Here is a 16,945-nt window from a genome sequence, read left to right as displayed (position 1 = left end):
AGAACAGAGAACAGCTCAGAAAGTGGGCTGACATTCAAGCCTTGGAGTTTGTAGCCAAGCAGGAGAAGGCCAAGCACTTTGCCATCTGACCCTAATCCACTGCGCACAGATTTACATTCACAAAATACCTCTCTAATGCTCTCTCACAAAGTTTAAATCCACTATTTCAAGTCTTTGAAAGAAAAATTACTTTTCTTTTTATTAGCACCTGCACCATGTACCACATTATTGAAGTCAAAGATAAGAACTTTAATAAGCCTTATCTCTTTACCATTCCAACAGGACAGGACACTGTTAACGCTGACGGATATGAAATGCAACAAGAGATCTTATTTTGAGACAGTCAGACATCACAGTCATAGTTCTGAGGCAGCAACAGTTAATGAAGCTCAACTAGCTTTTTCTAAAAAGCAGCACAGGGGCAAAGGCTGAGTCATGTACTATGTTTTCCGTAACTAAAAGAACTAAAACTTTGTACCGTATCTCCCTTTTAATTACACACACTTTCTGGACAGTCAGGCGGGCATCAACACCTGCTTATTTAATGCTTATTTATTCATTGAATTTGTGAGCTATACACTTTCTTAAACTTCCTCATAGTCCTGAGACTTAGAAAGCGTCATCTGTGCACACGGTATTTTTTCAATATTAGACTGGTGCAACTAAACTAGAAGGCACATAATCGTTAGGGCAACAAATTACCACTATTTTGTACGAGTTTAGCTGCTTCATGCTGATTTCAGCAATGACATGATATTTTATAGAGAATGGTGTTAGAGAAGGGGAAAATCTTTTTAGGTAATAGGAACATAAGGAAATACCTATAACATAAAGATAATTTACAGAGAAGCTAAAATTTCTGCCTTAATATTAATATCCCATGTTTTAAAAAATAGAAGTTGGGATAAAAAGTAATTACACTGCCAAATATTTCCTTGTGTCATCCAGACATCTGAGTAAACATACATTATATACTAAGATGAGCTTAGATACGTTATATACTAAAGAATGAATAACCATTAGGAAACAACAGAAACATGCAGACTGACTCTGTCATTTCCGTAACTTGGATGGCCTATTTATTCTTTTTTCTTTCCTTAACAAAAATAAACATCATAATTCATGACTAGATGACAGAAAAGAATTTGGTGACAGAAGAGACCTTAACTGAACAAGAAAACTAAAACTGGAAGTTCCTGCTCTGGTCTTAAAGTCATCCAAACTTAATTTTCACAGCTGCCATTGCTTTTTGCTTTAAAGTTCCTGAAGTATCTGCTCTTGCATTCATTAATGCTTACAGCTGTTCAAGGTGGCAATACCAAGCAGCACAGCACATCCTGCAAACTTGAACATCACCTCAAGTTTTGCTTTTGTCTTATCCCAGCAATTAGTTAGAAAATTTGAAATATGTTGCTGCAGTACACAGGCAACCGATCACACAGATGTGGTATAAAGCTTTCTGCGACTCATCCTGTAACACAAGTCTTTTTCCCGTGTTTGCTACATCAGTTGCTCCCAAAAACTGCCCCAGCTTACCAGCAGCTAGTCAGAAGGTATCCACAAATAAGTAAACACAGCAGAATGCTCAAAAAGGAACAGTTTCCTTAGAGAAAAAGGGAGGGAGGTAGGGGGATGGCAGGACAACAATGTTTCCCTATGCCTGCAGAGGCTGGGAAATTATGAAACTAAATGAAAAGAAGTTTAAGGAAGGACTCTCTGGAAACCTAGAGAAAAAAACCCTCAGGATTTAAGATGAAGTTGTCATACAGGATTTTCTAATCTACAGTTGTACAGAGAATATTCCTATTTACAAGTTCATCTTGTCCTCCTAATAGCCTCTCCTTTGGTCTTCCTGACTTTTCCCCTTACAAAGCTCACATAAAATGCTACAGCCAGTACCATTCCACCAACTGGACACACTGACCCTGCTACCTTCTCCAAGCCGCTGAAAACTGGTTATCACAAACCCCAACATCACGTCTTGAAACTGTCAAAGCCTTTCACAAGTCAGTTCAATAAATATACACCACTCATGTCCTACTGGCTCGTTCTCCAGCCCAGTATCCCTCAGTATTGCTCAGCATCAGCCTGCCCTACTTGTTGAAAGCATCTCTGACCTCAGTGATGCTACCAATGTGAGAAGAGCCCTCTGTAAAGATTCCTACAGCCATTTCACTATCCACCTTCAAATCTGTCATCAGACTACTATGTTGTGACAACAGCAAAACACTTTTGAAAATAGAATACATGTTACACAGCAAATAATCATATCACATCTCATTTCTTTCTTCATATTCTATCTAATGTTATTTACCTATTGTCTTCTTAAATTATACTTATGCCTACATGATGAGAGCAGAAAATTTTATTTTATTCTGCACTTATGCCATGCTGATCAAAAAGGCTTTAATCTTAGTAAAAAACCTGGATGTAACACAATATAAATACACAACAACCCCAAAGTATTTAATAGTATGGTAGGGTCTTAACTATATTTACACTCAGAAAGGTGGTTTGTGCAGTAAAGATCAAGAGCGAAACACTGACCAGGCAAGAAATTACAAGGGAACAGAACTGTGGAGGAAAACATTTATATACCAATTGATTTAGTTGACAGTACTGTAAGTTACCTTGCACATTCATGCAAATATTCATAGATATTTTGCACGAAGGAGGCAATCTTAAGTTTTAACACAAATTATCCCATTTTATAGAAGTAGTTCATGAAGGAGTTAACTTTTACACTGCACGTTCACAAGAAGCTTCTGCACTCACTAGAGGGAGCAACTGAGGCATTTGGAGCTAATAATACTTCAGATTCTAAAATACTTCATAAACCAATCCAACAATCTCAAAACTTCAGCTTACGTTCCAAATGCATACATGAAATCACAGTTTCAGTCACCTTGAAAACTGATTCTACTAATAAAAAAAGGAAGAGAAAAACAACCAGGAAGTATTAATCTGAAATTCATTATGTGATTTAAGTAAACCAATCATCTGTATTTTACAGAACTAAGAGTTGTCTGATACTTACTCATTCAGTACAACGTGCTTTTCAAGACATTTAATCAATGGTTTGCTATCTCCATGATGAAAGTGAAGAGCTGGAAGCTTCACATCATCCTTCAGACAGAACACCAAATAAGACCATCCCATACCTTCTTTGTTTTGTTTGATTGATTTCAGATCTGTCAAACTGAACAGGAACGACCACTTGCTTTCACCGTTTGAATGAGTTGTAGCATCTTAAAAACAAAATCACCACATGATTTCAGTTTGACTTTCAGTGTTAGCAATTATAAACGCATTATATCTGTCACTGTTCCTAAAAAACAAACTCAAAACACCAGCATTGGCTCTAATAATAAAATACGCAGTGAAACTGCTATTTCTGGATTTCTCTTTGAGCCTCCTTGTCTTCTCCTGACTTGTAGAACAAGAAACAAGTCCATCAGACTGCTCCCCTAAAGCTGTACCTACAGTTTATAGGAAAAGGTTTTTCACCCAGAGGATGGCTGGACACTGCAACGGGCTCCCAGGGAAGTGGTCATGGCATTAAGCTTAACAAGAGTTCAAGCATTTGGACAACACTCTCAGGTATATGGTGTGATTCTTGGGGTTGTCCTGTGCAGGGCCAGGAGATGGACTTTGATGATCCCTGTGGGTCAGCTGCAACACAAGATAACTCAAGATCCTACAACAGAAGTGATCTAGCAGTTAAATGTACAACTGCTGTATCAAATTCCAGCAGCAAGCTAAATCCAACCTGCACCTCCACCAGATAGTGCTACTTACTCCAACTAAACGTGATATGCACTACAATCCTGTAACCTATATACTGCCCACAGTTATTAGCATGTGTTGTGTAAGGCTGCTACCAAAGTAAGGGCAAAGGAATTGGAAACCTCCCCCTCACCCCTTCCTCCTGCACTGTGCAAGTTTGTATACATGCTGTGCAAGACTGTATATATTCAAGGAGAAGGGATTAAAGTGTACTTTACCAGAGGACACAAAATTGCCAGCATGTCTAGAAGGAATTTGGGACACCCCCTGGCCTGCTCCCATCAAATTACAGCAATTGCAAATAAGCAAGAAGTGGCAGAGAGCATAATCCTAGTCAGTAGTGCTCAGTGACACTCACTATGGATGAAGACACACTCTGATGACTGGAGATGAAAAAACAATACAAATTAGTGATGTGATAAACCATCTTTACCCAACAGAAATGCTCGAGAGTGTGTGTGTGTGTGTGTGTGTGTGTGTGTGTGTGTATGTGTATAAAAGCCAAGGACTGCGCTTTACCCAAAAACATTCATAATCTGACATCCAAACCCTGCACTCATACATGACAGAGATGGCATTTAAAACCATTATAAAGATGGTAAAACAAGCACAATAGTCCCCAGTTATAGGTTGTATACACGGATACATGAATACATTTTCCATGTATAATACATGGAAAACAAGTATTATTACAGAAAAAACACTATGGGAGAATCAGAGAGAAAAAGATTACTTGAGAATCACTGTTCTTTCATCACAAGTCGTTTTTCAACATCTCTACTGAGACATTATAACAAAAATGGTGTAGCTATAGAATTACTTTGCCCAAGTAAAGAAAGACCATATAAAAGATCCATGTACATCATAACTGTACATTCCATCTCCCCCTGCTGCTGAAGTATGGAAAGGCATTTGAGTAGTAAACCACTTATTTTTCCATTTTCATCTCTAACATGACACCTAGTTCAAATTCCATTTGTTTCAAAGAATGCAAGCCCAATGCAGATAAAACTGCTACTACACCTAATTATGAAGCATGCAATTAGATTTAATGGTCATTTTCAATACAATTCTCTAGCAATTCAAAGAAAAAAATAGAGGAAGATGACAGCTATTCCATTTGTGCATTTTTTTCCACACCCAGAGATTCACTTCTTACCACAAATGAATCCCAGCCTTTCAAGTCCTAATAAATTCCATTTTACTATATCTAAAAGGCAATTCCTCAGTTACAAGTTACCATCATGGAAAAAAACCAAAACACCCTACAAACAAAAAAGCCCTCCACAATTTTTTTTAAGTACCTCCATTTGAATGAGGTTTCTTCTTAAAAGAGACTGTGGTGACCATGTCCCATTCTGCTTCATAACTACTTGGACGGTCTGCTCCTCGGGAACATTTTTCTTTAGGAGTTTGAGTCCACTCCACAACAGAACTGGAATCCTGAGAAAAACAACAAAAGCAACTATCAAAAAACACAAGGCATGAAAATTGACCTAGTTTCTCAAACTCAACATGAAGAATCAGCATCTTTATTTCGTAGATTAAAAGAAAATGTATTGAAATCCTCAGAAACATGATACAGTTCAACACAGGAAATTTGGACTTATGACTAAGACTATGTGGATTTAGTCAATAAATTTCAACATCCTAGAATATCCTTGCCTCTCCTGCAGACCCTATGAACATAACAAACTTTTCATTTAAGTGTAAAACTTGAGTCTTTTTTATTTAGTCACATCCTCTTAATATTGCTCAAATACCACATATCACTGCATCTTGGAACCCCCACAGACTTCTATTTTTATTTTGCATTAGAACAGCACCTCTCACTTTTGTATCTAACTATGAAGAGTGAATCACCAAACTACAACACAGTAGATGCAGAAGGACTGGTGACTGTGATATACTTACACTCCATTTGGTCTTTACTATTCATAGTTAGACCCCTACTATTTTATTTGTGAACCAAGTAAAAACTAAATACAGTCAACCTACGCATGTATCCTAATAACCTGAACTGGGCTGCAGTCTGCAAATACGATTCCTACATATAGCTATTAATACCAATGACAAATAAGTTTTGCTTCCAGTTATGAGATCACCTACACATTAGTTAACACAAAATAAAATCTCTGGGGAAATATAATGAAGAACACTGATAACTAACAAACAAACCTTTCCAGCACAGAGGATATTGGAAGTGTCCAAAGTCTCATCCAGTGGTCTCCAGTCTACTACTACTTCATTTTCCTATAATACAAATCACAAAAAATTCAACACTACACAGCAAAGTACCTATTGCCATATATAGTCATGGTGTGATTATGGTACAACTTACAGATACATGTAAATGATGAGGACAATGTCAAACACAATGTGATGCTTGTTCATTTACAAAATCCTGCACTTAAAAAAGGCATTTAAGATTTGCCAAACTTGTTATGTGCTTTGCCAACAAATATACAAAGTTTCTGTAACTGTATTATGCAAATACCTTTTCTATGACACGCAGTATTCCTGCTATTAAGCTGTCCTGGTCATCATTTTTTCCACAGGAGGAGTGAATGAAAACTCCTTCTTGCTCATATACAACCTATAACAAAATGAGTAATGAAATTAAAAAAAACAAGGTTTTAAAATCATTAGAGTTGTTTATCTCCCTATGGTACTCACTATCATTTTGACTCGCCTATAGAAGTTGAAATAAACACCTCTATCTTGTTAGGCGTTTTGTTATGAAGAGTCCAAGATCTGAATCTTCCACTTACTTAAATCAAGAAACAATAGAAAATGGAACTTGTCAAACTTACCCTCTAAGTAACATACTGACTAATACTACTTTGTCAGAACACCACAACAAAATGCATTCAATACCTAGTATCTTTTAAATCAACAGGCACAGGCTCAATGGAAGTCCTACACAGCTTTTAAAACATTAAAAGGCTTTTTTATATAGTCTGCCTTTCTGCCACTTGCCATTAGGCATGTTGAAATTATACTAATTTAAATTAAAAATGGACCAAATAGTGTAAAAAGATGAACTCTAGAGAAATAAAAAACTGCACCCTGAAATTATATGCCTAATTCTACATTCAGGGTCAGTGGCAAAGATTCAATCTGAAAGGTAGAATATGTAACAGTTGGATAAGAAAGGCTTGTAGGAGTGCACACGGCCCACATAACTTTTGCATTTAAGCATTTGCAAAACTCTTCACAGTATTGTGATCATGCTCTTATAAAAAAATAAAATAAAATCAGAGAACCCTTGGCTGTCAAAATTCAGCAGGCTTTTCAAAGTTACATACACATACTCTTAAAAGCTCTATAAATAATGTAAATGGGTTCTATTTTACACAGCTCTAAGAGTGAAAAGTCCCTTAGATTTTGTGGAAGTGAAATAAATCAAATAGTAACAGTAATTGTTTCAGAACTATTTTCATTTTCACACCAAGCTGTGAACACTGCCTTAAGAAACATATTTTTAAAGGCAAAGCCTGGCAATTTTTAACTAATCAGAGACAGATATTGTATTTCTTTAGTTCTAAAATATCAGTATCTATTTTTCTCATTTGTCAGCTTTTTACAATCATTACATTTGCAGTCAGGCCAGTAAACCAAAAGGTTAGGTGTGTAAGCTTAACTAGCCAGATGAGAAAATGTGGCAAAGAAAAAAAAAAGAGCAATAAAATTCACTTAACTCATCCTTTCTGCTTTAGTTTTACTTCAATTTCTCTATCTTTTACACAAGCAAGAAATTTCAGGAGTGTCCTGTTTAAACACAGAAATATCACTTGGAAGAAATCTTTAAAGGTCACCTAGTACATCTCCCTCTTGAAGGACTATTAACATTATTACCTTTCAAATATTGGAAGTCTCCTTTCCTGTTCTCTACTACAGTTTATTTCTCTTTTCTATCCAAAAGATCCTCCCTCTATTTCTACCAACTATCTGTTTTCAAATTTAGTCTCTGTTCAAATATGGCAACCTTGAAATTAATTTAAATTTTACCTTCTAGCTTTTGGACCTGATCTATCACAAAAACTATTCAGAAATATAAACCAGTTATCAACTACTGGGACAACTGCTCTAGAAAAAAAAAATCTATTTGTATCAGAGTTATACTGGTAGAAGTGCACTTCTGCCAAAAATGTTAGTATCATAAAGTATACCTTCTCATTCTAGAAAGTAAGCCGTCTAATAACTGTTCTTATTATTTTCTGTCCATTAATCTCTCAGAAGGACAAATGTTTCCTTTCATGGGAAAAGAAAATGTGTTCCCAATGCCACAGTTATCATGCAACTGAAAAATCCTACACTGCTCCTTGTAACAGCTTCAGCTCCCTGTGCCATGCTCCACCAAAACGGATGATAAAAACAAAGAACATGCTCAGAAGTTCAGAAGGCGTTTGTAAAGCAGAGGACTTGTCACAAAGCACCTTATTCCCATTATACTGTTATTCAAGAGAAAATCTTCTCCAAGTTTGAAAGGCCGGAAGGCCAAGCTGCTGGGATTTTTCTTTTCCAATAAAAAGCATGATCTATTTATTTTTTCCAACTGTTAACTAGGGTCTAGAAGACACAATAATGCAACTAATTTGAAAAAAGAGATAACACTGATCATACAAAAGAATATCTAGATGTTTTTCCACAGTAAATCCCTCTGCAAAACAATCTGGAAGTTGCCATCTTGAATTCTTCAAAATACTGAGCCGCTCTATTCAGCAGTACTTTGTAAGGTAACTCCATAACTGCATTTGAACAAACTGAGTTTTGAAATGTAATTCTATAGTGGCAGCACCTAGAAATTAGCTACGCTGGGTGGCTATACTTCACACAGTGGTCTTAGCAAGCTGAAAATTCAAAAATGCTATTAAGTATTTTTATAGCACCTTATAGTAAAATGCAGCTTGTTACAGATTTTTGTTTTCTGGTACTGCAACACTGGCAAGCTATTCAAAGTCAATTCAAAGACAAAAAGTAATGCCAAATTACATGGACAAGTAGTTAGTACTAAGGAAAGAATCAAATTGAAAGACAGTATACCAATAGTGAGATTTGAAGAAAAGCCCACCCATCAGTAGATGACTGCTACTACACTGTGTAGCTCAATCTCACACACCATGTGGCTGGCCTGCAAAGCTTTTGCTCAGTGCCTCTGCAGCCCAACACTCAGGGAAATGCCTGGTCAGCCAGCACATTTGGACCTCTTAAGCATTCAAGAAAACAGATTTCAAAACTAAGCAATGGCATCATACACTGCCTCTTGCCTAAGCAGTAGGTTACAGCAGAACATGCAAAAAGGCAGCAAATGTTGGAGGATGACCAGAAGCATCAGTAAAATACCAAGGACTTGTGTAAGGTCTGCATGCAAAATCTATGTAGTGAGATCCTGGTACATACCTTTCTTAGTAGCAGTTGAAGTAACTATAATCCCTCCAAACCCAACCCAAGTCTGCCTCAATAGTATTACCTGTCAATACCCTCAGCATAGGAAAGCGACCCAATCTCCTTTAAATCTTGATAACCTTTTGCCTTTAGTGAACTAGGAAGGCCTCCTTACCCACTGTGTGAAAGAATTCCAAGAGTTTTAAAGAATATCATCTGTTCAGTTAGTCCATTATGCTTTTTGTATTACAAGACAGGAAAACACACTACTGGCTCACCGTGGTTTTATACTATTCACTATTTAACATATTCATCATGGGCTCCTTTACAAAGGCGAGAAGTAGGTAGAGTCAAGCTCAATCTTTCGTTTTCTTCTCATATGGTAAGAGCCATCACTCCTCCCCTAAGTCTACAAAAAATCAGTAAGCCCATCATGAAAAACGACAAGTTAATGTTAATAAGTGCACACCACAGGTCACTAGATAAGTTGACACGTCCCTAGGATTTTAATACAATCCCAAAAGTATCCCTCACCCCAGTACTACAGCCCTTCCACCCATCCAGCTAATAAGAATTCTGTGCCCTGCACAGTCTATCCAGTGGTCCCTGAAACAGAGCCTCAGGGAAAAAAAGCCATGTATGTTGCTCAGATGCTCAAGGCCAAAACAGCTCTCCAGCAATGACAGGCCTCACTACTGATTTAAACAGTGATTGTTCTGCTTTCTTCTGTACCCCTTTGCAAACATCTACTGAACTGTCCACAGAGATGTGTATTTTGCAGGTTTAGATGTTATTACCTACATGAAAGCCAGACTCTGCTGGTTCCACAACAAAAACACAAATGAAAAAAGAAGTGTTTATCGAAAGCGCACACCAATGCAACCAAAGCAAATGAAGATGTAATGTGACAGGAGATGAAAAACTTTGAAAATTACTTGATTTCAAATAAATTTTAATTATATCTTGTGGCTGTACATTGGAATTACTGAAAGATTTTCAGACATTTTACTAGCTTAAAGCTAGTTCTGTGCAGAACAGATTTATCCATCCGTGGTATCCTTAAGTTCCTAGAATACTTCAAATCGTAAGCATTACTTAAGGCAACGTAAGACTGTAAAAGCATTCAGTTGGCAACTTTTTTCCCTAAGAAAATGATGGAGACAGTAGGAAAAAAGTTTGTATGATTTAAATATTACTTTTTAATAATCCTAAAGTTTCAAGTTTGAAATAAGAGGTACCCAAGAAGCTTATGCTCATAAGTCTTTTCTGCTTGTCAAGAAGTCCATGCTGGCAGCCTGCAAGCCCGATTCACAGCACATTTATTTGTCCAGTTCAATTGAATGAAAACTAGACCCACTGCCTGTCTCAGAATCCCACCAAAAGCTGAAAATTGACTCAAGTTTCCAAATGCTACTGAGCCACCTTGACCTGTTTCTTTTTTTCCATGGGTGCTACAGAGGTCAAAGGCAAATTCACAATTCATTCTGATCAGTCATTGAAAGCACTGCACCACACAGAGACAACAGCTATTCCAACTCCTATGCTGACTGAGGGTCTGTAAAAACAGAGAACCACAGCAGAAAATTCAGGAAAGCTGCACAAAGCAATAGCTGTCTACCCACCTACTATAAAAAACAGACGGAAGCAGCAGGATATAGGCTCAGTTTACATGTCATGGCATATGCTAGTTAAGGTTCTGGAAAACTCTTTAAGTATTTATAGTCTGCGTACAGCAAAAAAAAAATAGGTTTCTGAAGTCCCACCATTGCCCCAGTAACATCTTCTGAGAAATAAATTGTATCATTCTTAATACCACAAGGACACAGCATGGACAACACGTATCTCCGTACTTCTATTGCAGTGCTTACAGTGAGCAGTCAACAGGCAATGTTTGTAGCTTTTTATTGTCAAAGACATGTATGAGCAGAAGGCCTTTAGCATGCCAAACCAACAACTACAATATATGCCAGAATACAAGCAAAGCCTTTTGATTTAATGCTTGCCATTTGATAGCAATTTACAGCCCTGTGCTACCAGCTAGTGAAAGATGATAACATTGCACCCTAAGACAATGAAGTATAGACAAGAAATAAAAGGAGAGCTAAGATCTGGGGCTACCACAGAACAGGATGGTCCTGCCATCCTCACCCATGTATTTTCCACCCTGCCTGTGCTGAGCACCTAAGTATTAGCTGTCACCATGTGCGCTGATTGTTCGTATCTTCTAACTCCTATTCCTAGGTCTGTCACATACCAACAACCTGCCAAACACAGAACACTTGAGAGAAAGGAGAAGCACAGCAACTCTCCCAGCTAGTTTGTTCCATGTTTCAGACACTTCATACTCTCACCCTGTGTTCTTGGAGAGTGTGTTCCACTCACTCCCCTGTTCTGCCAGAGAGTACAGCTTGAGGCCAGCACTGCTCTGCCAAGATGCCATCCAGCATCTCATAACAGACACAGCTTGAAGCACTTACATAGTGAATTGGCCACTGCTCTGGAGTCAGTAAGTAACTATGGCACTGTGTAAATACTGATATTAACAGCTTTTCAGTAGCAGTTACTTCATTTTTTGCCTCATGCTAGAGAATCAGGTAAAGGACCTCACCAAGAATTCAACAGCTGAAGCAGCAAGCAGGCATGTTCATAAGAAAGGGACTGAGTAAAAAAGTCTGCTCTGCAGACTTCTAATTAAGGAAAAATGGCTCTGTCCACAAACATTAGCAACAGATATAGTAGCTGTGCAGCACCTTATTTCAGATTCTGATGGAAAGGAAACAGAACAAAGGATGCAATACTGTAAGGAAACAGTTATAGACCAATAAAATTAATTCAATTTAGATAACGGTTGGCCTAAGTGACCTTACACCCACAAAAGAAAGCATCTTAGTTTAGAACTACACATTCAGTAAAAAGAAATATAATTTAATATAAAAGTCTACATTATACTGCTTGAATTTCCATCTTCCTCTTTGGAACAGCTGATGTTTGCCCAAAGCTTATTCACATATCCACTGCTAAAATGTCACTGGCCATGTGGAAGTACCTACTGCATCAAGAGTCTGTTTCCAACTACCAGGTGCCAGTACATTTGAGTGCTCCACAAAGCATCAAGCTAACATCACTTGACCAGCATGATCTTCTGCGGAGCAGAAGATATGCTACAATTTCTGGCATTCGAATTTTAATAAAATACGAATCATAGAATGGTTTGGGTTGGAAAGGACCTTAGAGATCATCTAGCTGCAAGCCCCCTGCCATAGGCAGGGAACATTCCACTATACCAGGTTACTCACAGCCCTATCCAGCCTGGTCTTGAACACCTCCAGGGACAGGGAGTAGACAACCCCTCTGGGCAATCTGTTTTGGTGTCTCACCACACTCAGAGCAAAGAACTTCTTCCTGATATCCAATCTAAACCTACACTTCTGCTTCAGCTGAAGGCCATTCCCCCTTATCCTATCACTACATACCTCTGGGAAAAATCCCTCTCCAGCTCTCTCATAAGCCCCCTTTAGGTACTGAAAGGTGCTCTAAGGTGTCCCTGGAGCCTTCTCTTCTCCAGACTGAAACACCCCAACTCTCTCAGCCTTCCTTCACAGAAGAGGTGCTCCAGCTCTCTGACCATCTTCATAGCCCTCTTTGCTCCATTACGTCTATGTCCTGCTTATGGTGGGCACTTCAGAGATGGACACAGTACTCCATGTGGTGTCTTATGAGGGCACAGTAGAGGGGCAAAATCATCTCCCTTGAGCTGCTGACCATGCTGCTTTTGATGTGGCCCAAGACATAGCTGGATTTCTGGGCTGCAGGTGAACATTTGAGTCATACTGAGCTTTTCACCCACAAACACCCTCCAGTTTTTCTCCCCTGAGCTCATCTCAATCCATTCTCCACCCAGCCTGTATTTGAGCTTGGGCTTGCCCCAGGGACTTTGCACTTGGCCTTGTTGAACCCTGTATGCCTTTGTTTGCTGAGACTATGGCTCAACTTTTTCCCCAATAAAGTAAAATTTCACAGTCTGCTAGTCTTAAAGTCTTAAAAACACCAAATTTCTAAGCAGGGGTTGGGTAGAGAGGGGCAGAATCCCACAAATACTGTTCATGTTGTGACAAATATGAGAAAGCTCTCAAACCCGGGAAGTACGTATCATAAGAAAATTTTCCTACTTGACAACAGTACATTTGTCATGCTCTGCCTTGTGCTCTGAAGATTTCTTGAACCACAAGGTATTTCTGCTACTTATGCAACAATAGTGGGATATCAGAGAAGATACAAGTCTATTCAGGGAACTGAAAGCAAGAGCTTGAGGTAGTAGCTGGTCCTATTGTGACCACTTCTGCAAAGAGAAATCCTGAACAAAGAGAAAATAGAAAGAAAATACAGAAATTTCAGAATTATCACTGAACTGCTTTACATTCAGGCATAATGAAACCTTAAGCAAATTCAAGAGAGATCATCTTCTGCTCACAAAGAAAATCCATTAAGTGCAATATAATAAAAAAGAATTCTGATTGTGTTCACAGTAAATTATAAAGCCTGAAAAAGTTGTAACAGATATTTTAAATCAAATGCTTAATAAAATGGCACAACAATGCCCAGTACAGGAGCCTCTGTGCACTCAAGTTTAACTAGTAGAAGGTGGAGCAAGACATTGCCTATCCCACAGAATAGATATACACCTAAAATAATTCACTGTATCAGTGCCAACAAACTACCTGAAGGATGCAAAGCTAATCTTAACACACCATATTTAAAATCCCTTGGCTAGTTCCTAGCTACAAGAAAAAAAGAAAAAAAAAACCAAACCAAAACTTCCACTGCAAACACAAATTCCCTCCCCAAACAATACAGCACTAACACCACTACTGTTTCTAATAGCTACAGTGCTCCTTGAACACTTCTAGTTACTGAACTGGCCAGACATCTGAGCTTAGAGGTAAAGCTCAGATGTTTGGCCAGTTAACACCCTGAAACTTTAACTCCAAGAGCAAGAGCACAGGCAAGTGAAAAATAACTTATCTGACAGCCCATGTGTCAATTGGTAACTTGAGAAAGATGTAACAACCCAAGTGCTAAAGATACTCTGAACTCCAAGAACATTAAAAAAATATTGTTACTGTCTTTAGACCTGCTGCAATAATCACCTGTATACTGACAGACTGAAATTGAAGTTTGTACTTCTCCCCATACACAACTTTTTAGCTCATTTTCTAACATGGTTTTCTGGTATAAGGGTGAATCCAGAGTTGGTTCTCCGAAATACAGTAAACAAATTGCCATTTGCTAAGAAACAAAAAGAGAGAAAATATACCTGTTTTCATAAAGTATAATATACGTATAATATATAAATATACCTGTTTGCATCAAGTAAAAAGCTCTTAAAACAAGAGACCTTATTACCAAGTTACTTCCAGAAAAAACTGGCAACTCTAAGAAAGGGCAAAAAACTGAAGCTCACTCTGTTCTAGGGCAGATGGTCATTAATAAAGAATGAGTCACGACTCCAGAATTCAACTGCATTAACTTTTCCTGAACCAAGTTAACCATCCATATAGAGAAAAACACTGATAAGAACCTCCTGAGAGGTTCAAGCAAGAAAAAAATAACAGGACAAAAGTCCAAGTAAAGTAGTATGTGAGGTAACCAAATTTATAACTCATATTCCATTAATGTATGGAGCAGAAACCAGAGACTACATGAAATAGCTGAATTCTAAATCCACTGATATTAAAAATGTCTGAGAAATAAAATTAAAAAGAAAAAACAAACCAAAAAAATCCACACCAAAAAAAAACCAAAAACAAAACAAAGAAAAAAAATCCTGCAATAGAGAAGAGAAAGGCAAACAGGGTAAAAATGTAATAGAAACCACAACCTTATATGGTTTGCTAAAACAAGATTTTGTGAAAGCTGAAACAATGCAGGTTATCCCAGCTGCTTAACATACTACCACGTGCATTCCATGGGAAACACTCTGTGTAGTATTTTGCAGAAAAGAGCACATACATTAAAATACATCACTTTCATGTGATAAGATCTGCCATGCGAGACTAAAGCACCCCACAAACCAATGCCTACTACTCTTTCAGAAAGCTACCACCTGAAACACCTCATTACAACACTGCAGTTAACTTAGGACACCCACAGCTTTTAAAGACACTGAACTGCAAAAGGCCTGAAGTGAGAATGCTGGGTCTGTACCAACCTACACTGCATTTATTCCACCTGGAGTGAAATTTCATTAGTTTGTGAGCCCTTCCAAAATCCTGCTGCCACTCAAAGGAACAATTTGTGGTCCAATGTGCCCACAACAGAAAATGAACCCAGACAAAAGTAAGCACAGCTGTACGTATTATTTAAGCTTGCCAGATCTACTCACTGACAGATCAGATGAGTACAGTATCCAAGAAAGCAATAGTTCAATGCACAGGTGGGGAAATACAGAGAAGGATGGAACTGCTCCTGAGAACAGTGAAGTGTTAAACCAGCCCAGCCCAGCCACTTCATGAAGTTTGAGAAAACACAGCTTTTTTCTCTGTATTAAAAAAGACATGGCAAAGAATGTGACTGAATTAGAAGTTGCATTAAGATGTTGCATTAGTATTGTGGATGTGCATAATCGAAACGGTTTTGCAACATCTTAGAGATTTAATCTCAGGCAAACAGGCATCTTTGAAAGGAACAATGAATACATAGCAAATTTACAAACAACTAATCTACAATCGTTTTAGCATCTCATATAAACCATCATAATACAGCTGCTTTCACGAGAAACATCCTGAAGAAGATCCTGATAAAAACTGAAGTGGAAAACAAAAAATAACCTGAAAAATTAAAATATTAAATATTTATCTAAAAATTAAAATATTTCCCTTCATCCAATAAACTTCTGAATTGATATTAAAATGGATAAAACCAGAAGAGAAACTTCTCTGTGTACATAAAAACTGGATGTGCATAGATAGAAACAGCTGAGAGGACAGTATGGCAATCTTTATATTTACACACCTAACAGCAGTAAAGAACATAAAACTGAAACTGCAAAAACTCGAGCTGTACAAATTGCCTGCTCCAACAATTGTGGTTGACATGGGTATGGTAAGGTGGCACAAAGCAAGATCTTTACGGAATTTTCATGCTATAGCTAAGTGCACTCCTCAGCACCCTCGGAGAAGCGCAGACGTAGCTAATCACGTGTGTTCTCTTATGCCGAGATCAGCATGAGCTGAAACAATCATCTTCTGCCCTATGCTGGAAAAGTGAAACCGCAGACTATCACACACTCACCGTGGCTACTACATACAATCGGACACTGAGATTTTACATCCTAAATAAAGCATCCAGGTGCTCGACAACACGACACTGCAAAGCAACTCTTTCAGAAGACAGAGTCATGAAATAAAAATATTTCTACAATAAAACAATACGGGCACAACTCGTAACTGTTGGCGGGGGCGGAGGGAAGCAATGGGTGTTGCCTGTCCCTCCTCCTCCTGCGAGCTCAGTCCCTGTCAAGCAACACTGTTTCGTTCCGGAACACTCGGCAAGGATCCGCGGCGTACAAAAATTTCTATATTACCAAATTATCGGACTGACAAGGCTTTGTACCCACGCCTGGGGCAGGTTCCCGCACACTGCCAGCGCACAGGCCGGGGGAAAGACCACTACGGCCCATGAGCACCTCTGGACACGCGGCCACGTAGACGGGACAAGCGTCGTTCCTCTCCCTCAGGCTGAGAGCCAGCGCGGCCACGGGGCTGCCCGCCCC

At 38.4% G+C, this 16,945-nt stretch overlaps 1 protein-coding gene across 1 annotated transcript in view; it reads right to left on the bottom strand.

Annotated features, from left to right (window-relative positions):
* TBC1D15 (TBC1 domain family member 15) overlaps positions 1-16,852 on the bottom strand; it is a 34,569-nt gene extending 17,717 nt beyond the window's left edge. The window contains exons 1-5 of the mRNA XM_008632899.2: positions 16,757-16,852; positions 6,284-6,382; positions 5,965-6,039; positions 5,091-5,229; positions 3,038-3,248 (exon numbers count right to left, since the gene is read on the bottom strand). Of these exons, the coding sequence (XP_008631121.1) occupies positions 3,038-3,248; positions 5,091-5,229; positions 5,965-6,039; positions 6,284-6,382; positions 16,757-16,852 (620 nt within the window). The remainder of the gene's footprint in view (positions 1-3,037; positions 3,249-5,090; positions 5,230-5,964; positions 6,040-6,283; positions 6,383-16,756) is intronic.
* Positions 16,853-16,945: the final 93 nt, after the last annotated feature.

The sequence above is a fragment of the Corvus brachyrhynchos genome, unplaced genomic scaffold, assembly GCF_000691975.1.
Source record: "Corvus brachyrhynchos isolate BGI_N302 unplaced genomic scaffold, ASM69197v1 scaffold32, whole genome shotgun sequence".
Taxonomy (NCBI): domain Eukaryota; kingdom Metazoa; phylum Chordata; class Aves; order Passeriformes; family Corvidae; genus Corvus; species Corvus brachyrhynchos.
Note: the sequence above shows the minus strand (reverse complement) of the source record. Positions and strands in the feature narration are given on the sequence as shown.